At 44.4% G+C, this 6,714-nt stretch overlaps 1 protein-coding gene and 1 pseudogene across 1 annotated transcript; one reads left to right on the plus strand and one right to left on the minus strand.

Moving 5' to 3' along the window:
- The first annotated feature begins 1,976 nt into the window (after positions 1 to 1,976).
- LOC138357956 (5S ribosomal RNA) lies at positions 1,977 to 2,083 on the plus strand (annotated as a pseudogene).
- A 3,839-nt stretch (positions 2,084 to 5,922) lies between these two features.
- LOC138357924 (sperm acrosomal protein FSA-ACR.1-like) lies at positions 5,923 to 6,306 on the minus strand. Its single transcript, XM_069315101.1, has one exon. It carries the CDS (start codon positions 6,304 to 6,306, stop codon positions 5,923 to 5,925), a length of 384 nt encoding a protein of 127 aa, XP_069171202.1.
- Positions 6,307 to 6,714: the final 408 nt, after the last annotated feature.

A 6,714-nucleotide genomic window follows, 5' to 3' on the forward strand; every position in this document is an offset into this window, starting at 1 on the left:
GTCCATATTTCTTGATGCTTCTATATTGGAGCGGAGTCTTGAGGTGGGTAGAATATAGTTGTGCATTAATTGGCTGTTGATTGCTGGTGTTGACTTCTTGATGTGTAGTGCCTCGCAGACGTCAAGCCGCCTGCTATCGCTGTATCTATCGATGATTTCTGTGTTGTTTGCTAAGATTTCTCAGGTGATGGTTTCTTTGTGGGAAGAGATTATATGTTCCTTAATGGAGCCCTGTTGCTTATGCATCGTTAAACGCCTGGAAAGAGATGTTGTTGTCTTGCCTATATACTGGGTTTTTTGAGGCTTACAGTCCCCAAGAGGGCATTTGAAGGCATAGACGACGTTAGTCTCTTTTAAAGCGTTCTGCTTTGTGTCTGGAGAGTTTCTCATGAGTAGGCTGGCCGTTTTTCTGGTTTTATAGTAAATCGTCAGTTGTATCTTCTGATTTTATATATATATATATATATATATATATATATATATATATATATATATATATATATATATATATATATATATATATATATATATATATATATATATATTCTTGACGGAGCCCTTAGGGCAGTTCGTTGTTGACTTCAACCTTGTACTGACAGTTCCTGCGACGGCTCTGGAACCAACGCCTCTTTCCATTGGAGACTTCCGGCGCCGTGGAGAGGGGGGGACCTGCTGCATGGGTAACAGCTTCTCCCCCGTATCAACCTACCCTGGCTTTGCGCCCTGGAAAAGCCACTTCAGACCGACAACCAGAGCTCAACTCCATAGTCTCCTGAGACTGATGGATGTATACCACTATATTCTTGACAGAGTTATGTATATGTTCATGAGATTATGTACAGTTGGAGTAAATAGTTACCCGGGAGTGAGTTACCACACGTGAGTGAGCAGAGAGTATCATCTTTGATACTCATCTGCTCACTCTATACTCACTCAAAGAGTATACTTTGATACTCCCTCATCTTTGAAAGTCGTGGCTCAGGGCCCTTTAGCTAACTGTAGCCAGCACCTCGAATGTCACGTATATATATATAATTATCCACCCACCGGAGGATAGCCACAGACCATCCCCCGTCCCTTTACTTCGTGTCTCAAGTTTAATAAGCTTAGTCCACACCATTAGTATCCACCACGATCGTACACCCGCGGCAAGAGTCATGTCAACACTACAATACGTCAATATACGTCTGTTACATTCGTCACATACTCTGATGTATGTAACATAATCTGTTACATACGTCTGCCAGACGTATCGTGTCCAAGTATTTACATATTCGTACACTGAAACGTGTATACTGTCTAATGTAATTAATTGATACCATGGAGTATATACTGTATATATATATATATATATATATATATATATATATATATATATATATATATATATATATATATATATATATATAAGCTTATTTACATATTTATTTTAGTCATATATTAGATTTTATTAATGTAAAAAAAATATTGTTCTTCGTTTATTTATATAGAAGACGGTACATTGGGTTTATCAGAGTACATAATTTTTTGTTCTTAACATTCACGCAAAAACCGCTAACACGCATAGCGTTTCGGCCAGAATATAACAATATAATATGCATAGGCTTCCTATCCTCATTATATAATTGACAATGGTGCTTTAAAAACTTACCGGATATTGTTGGGTATTCATAATTCACATAAACTGCCGATGCACCTGTTCCTCTTGCTCCTAAATCAGGATGATTTCCCGGTTGCAATTCTATTACCATGTCGTAGCTCAGTCGATTAAGGCAGCGTCTGGGATCCTCTCGGACTTAGGTTCGAACCCTCGTCACGGCCCTTGTGACCGTGACGAAGTCACAATTAATTATCCGGGGAAAGCGCCAAGCCATTACGACTATACAGCACTGGGAAGGGGTCAGGATAACGATTTGGGATGGGACGGAGGGAAGGAATGGTGCCCCAACCGGGGATTGAACGCCGATTTGCATGAAGCCAACGGCCATACCACCGTTGAGAACACATCAGCGAAGTTAAGCAACGTTAGGTTTGGTTAGTACTTGGATGGGTGACCGCCTGGGAACACCAAATGCTGTTGGCAATAATGTTTGGGGGGGTAGAAATAGCCTAAGCTACTCTATCCCTTTGAGATGTATTTCTTTCTTATCTCAATAAACATACTTGATTTGCATGAGGCTCTACCGTCCAGCCCAAGTGGTTGGGAGGAAGGGAAGGAGGACCTCAGAGCGGGACATACACACCCCGTCCCTCACCCACTTCCTAGCCAGGAAGGTAACTTGTGGCGGGAATGATAACGCCATCCACCGACGCTTCTCCCATACTTCTGCAAATGAACGTGGACGATAAGAGTGTTGTTCCTTGGGAGAGAAAGGAGGGGCCCCTCGAGACCGGATCCAGTGCGGCAGGCTCTGTACCGACATTACAGGACTCTTCCCGAAGGGGTTATACCCGTGTTGAACACCCCAGGAGACGGCTGTTATCAGGCCCTTGACGACCCACACTGTGAGGCTATGACCGCTCTCTCTCCTACAACGGGGGGGGGCGGCGTCCCCAACCTTGCCCTTTATAGGCGCCGTATTTCTCGCTCACAAACTCCTTCCATCAGCTGTGTAATTTTTACGTTCCCTCGGCGTGTGATCGTCACGCCGTTCTGCATAACGAAATGTATCGTCCCGAGCACTACGGAACGCGGTGGAACATCACTCAAGTTGCAGCAGGCCGCTCTGTTGCGCTCTCTGAGCTGTTGTTGTTTCAGATTCAGCTACTTGGAGCACAGTTTCTATATAGCTTGGTCTATAGTGAGCCTCTTAAACTCTCTGAGCCCCTCCGCATCTCCTTATTTTATTTTAGCATCGTTCAACGTTCGCGTCAAGCCTAGCCTCTTCCTCACCCCTCTTCCTGTGAGACATTCTGGTTATAGGTTATTACACCAAGGACGCGCTGTATGATGTATGACTATGCACCACTTGGAAGGTTGATACTAGAACTAAGTATGAGCACGGAGCGAAGGATCGGCGCCTAACCACTTGGACCGTCGGGGATCGAACACGGGCCCTGCAAGAAGCCAGGCCGTCGCTCTATCAACCAGCGCTGTTCCCCTCAAGAACACCACAAGGGTCAAGGCGAGGGTGAAGAGTCCCTAAGAAAACATAGTCACTTTCTTGAAAGTTTCCTCTACGGTATGTTACATGTAATTACCTAAGTGTAATTACCTAAGTGTAGTTACAGGATGAGAGCTACGGTCGTGGTGTCCCGTCTTCCCAGCACTCTTTGTCATATAACGCTTCATGTATTCACCTAGTTGCGCTTGCGAGGGTTGAGCTCTACTCTCCGCGTTGTGACGTCTCCAAACTAATAACTATTTAATAGCTGTAAACAAAAATTGAAGAAAAGATGTACAGGTTTCGCGACTGGATGTGTGAACGAAGCAGCAACGGCTAAACTTGGTTGGGTAAAAGTTCCGTCTTGGAGGCGAGGAGGAGCTCTTAAAGGGGCAGTTCCCGGAAGACCAGAACTATCTAAAACCTCTTCTGGTATCAACATTATGACGTTAGAGTGACGTCACATACCTGCACAACATATATATATTATCTATATAACAAAATTTGATCTTTTATTTTCGTTGGCTTAGGCTCTGTCAGGTTAGGTTAGTTAGATTCGGTTAGGTTAGGTTAGGTTAAGTCAGGCTAGGTTAGGTTGGGTCCGATTGAATTGGGTTGGAGGCTTTGTTTACAGTAAAGTGATGACGTAGATAGGTGCATACTTTCCTCAACTCTCAAACCCTACTTCAGAAGGCAGGTACCATGTCTTTTACCGTCTGTCAGCTGTTGTAAGCTTACTTGAGGCCGGGTCGGGTCACAGGCAATGACCCGGTCGGGTCGGCCCTTTTGAAAAAGGTAAAGCATGACGATATTTGCATTCGTGCATTCACTAGGCTAATAATGCTGGGAGACTGAAGTCTGATAATTAATACAAAGCCAAAAAAATACATTATACAACAAGGGCCGCCTAGATTTTTAATATCATGTGAAAGCATTTGTTATATCGTGTTCTCCCTATACAAAATTTAACTTGGTTTCAAGTGAATCAATATTCCTCTCTTAACTGAAGCCTCATGTCAGGATTTCAATTTTGTTCTAAAAGCCTCTACCGAAACTTGCTGAAAAAGTTTGAATCAGAGCTAATTCTTACGAGGTTTATTTACGTTCTTAAGATATATTAAATCTTGATGACCAATTATAGATACACATCTTACAGGTAAACCCCCAATTAAGTCTTATTTAAACTACTGAATACCACCCTTCATTCAGATATTTGTGTACAGAATATCACCTATTTTGAAAGCATACAGTTAAAATTTGTAGATATTGACTGATAATCCGGTTTTTAATATTTGAAATAATTTCGGTGCTACAGTTAATTCAAGGATCATTACCTTCGAATTAAAAAAATATAAAAAACATTATTTTCAGACAGCTATGGTAATTTCTCACATTCTTGATCTGCTGCCATTTACCACTTATTTCTAATCAACTGGGAGCCGGTCGGCCGAGCGAACAGCACGCTGGACTTGTGATCCTGTGGTCCCGGGTTCGATCCCGGGCGCCGGCGAGAAACAATGGGCAGAGTTTCTTTCACCCTATGCCCCTGTTACCTAGCAGTAAAATAGGTACCTGGGTGTTAGTCAGCTGTCACGGGCTGCTTCCTGGGGGTGGAGGCCTGGTCGAGGACCGGGCCGCGGGCACACTAAAGCCCCGAAATCATCTCAAGATAACCTCAAGATAACTGTAAAAAAAATGGACTAAAATAATAAGAAAGAGCATATGTAGGGGAGGAGAAGTGTTGGGAGTGTCTCCCATGCATACAGCCTCTCTCTCTCTCAGCCAGGCTGGCGCCTCCAGTTGACAGCTGCTGCTGCTGCTGCTGCTGCTGCTGCTGCTGCTGCTGCTGCTGCTGCTGCTGCTGCTGCTGCTGCTGCTGCTGCTGCTGCCTCTGCTGGTGCTGCATAGCAACAATGCCTTCCTCTCCTGTTGGGTGTTGTGAGGGGTGGCACCTGTAATGGTGCCTCGCTGTCCTGGTGAGGGAGGTACTTCACTGGGTGTGGTGGTGAGGGAGGGAGGTACCTCACTAGGTACAGGTGATGAAAGTACCTCACTGGGTGTGGTGGTGAGGGAGGGAGGTACCTCACTTGGAGGTACAGGTGAGGAAAGTACCTCACTGGTATTGGCAAAGATAGTGTACCGGTATATCACTCAAGCCAAAAAATTTGCATGAACAATATATATTTATTCCTCAGACAATATACATGGCAGTAAAAAATGTTGATAATTTATACACTTGTCAAAATATTACACTTCCTCTACCCTCGTACACGCACAATTTCTTAGGTATTCTCTAGAACACTTATTTCACTCCTCCATAACCATCCGTCGACAGAAAACCGAACTTATCGAGTTTTACGGAAAAAATAACAGCGATTTGGTACGGGGGGAAAAGGGTTATCTTAGTGCCTTAGATTTGATCAAGGAAGATTATATCCGAAAGTACTAGTATACAAAAGCTATCATTTGTTCAGATCTGAAATATATATATATATGGGCAGCACAGAGCGTTGACCGGTCAGTGTCGACACAGTGGTGGACAGGATTAGGCTGCGGTTGTCGTTTCCTATGGCGATAGGCTACGGGTGACGGGATCACATAGAAGCTACGAAGCTCCTTGCGCAAACTATGTAACCCTTTATACTGTTTACGGTAGCTGCATTACTGCAGATGTACAGAGGTATGTTGACAGTTTATGAAGAAATGATCAACTGGATATATTCTTATGAGAGTCTTTGTGTGTCCATCAGTAAGGTGCTACAGTTGACCAAACTTGGCTTTCTAACGTTTCTAAAAACAAATTGGATTCAGGAGGAACTTAGCGCAGGGAACTTGATTCAGGAGGAACTTGGCACAGGGAACTTGATTCAGGAGGAACTTGGCACAGGGAACTTGATCCAGAAGGAACTTGGCACAGGGAACTTGATTCAGGAGGAACTTGGCACAGGGAACTTGATCCAGAAGGAACTTGGCACAGGGAACTTGATCCAGAAGGAACTTGACACAGGGAACTTGATCCAGAAGGAACTTGGCACAGGGAACTTGATTCAGGAGGAACTTGGCACAGGGAACTTGATCCAGAAGGAACTTGGCACAGGGAACTTGATCCAGTAGGAACTTGGCACAACTTGTTCCACTCAACAACACTATTATAACAGACACTAACTGCACTTGGAGAGGTGACGAGAAAGTGCCAAGTCATCCTAACTATATATAACACTGCAAAAGACAAAAAGGAGGCACCGCTCCTGTGCCAGGTAGATCCACTACGGGCTCACCATAGCCCGTGCTACTTGCCCCGCTCCTGTGCCAGGTAGGTCCACTACGGGGATCACCATAGCCCGTGCTACTTGCCCCGCTCCTGTGCCAGGTAAGTCCACTACGGGCTCACCATAGCCCGTGCTACTTGCCCCGCTCCTGTGCCAGGTAAGTTACGGGCTCACCATAGCCCGTGCTGCTTGGAACTCGTTCCCAACTCACCGGGTTGGTCGATACAGAGTCCTCTTGAACGCTATCGACCAACCCGTTAAAAATGCGACTTATTAGGAAAAATTAAAACACCGTATTATTAACGTTCTTATGTGCCTCAACCTCGATAACTGAGGTCCGT

Source organism: Procambarus clarkii, chromosome 80 (genome assembly GCF_040958095.1).
Source record: "Procambarus clarkii isolate CNS0578487 chromosome 80, FALCON_Pclarkii_2.0, whole genome shotgun sequence".
Lineage (NCBI taxonomy): Eukaryota > Metazoa > Arthropoda > Malacostraca > Decapoda > Cambaridae > Procambarus > Procambarus clarkii.

Coding starts and splice junctions, on each gene's coding strand:
- LOC138357924 (XM_069315101.1), bottom strand. CDS start 6,306: ATGACTTGGCACTTTCTCGTCACCTCTCCAAGTGCAGTTAGTGTCTGT.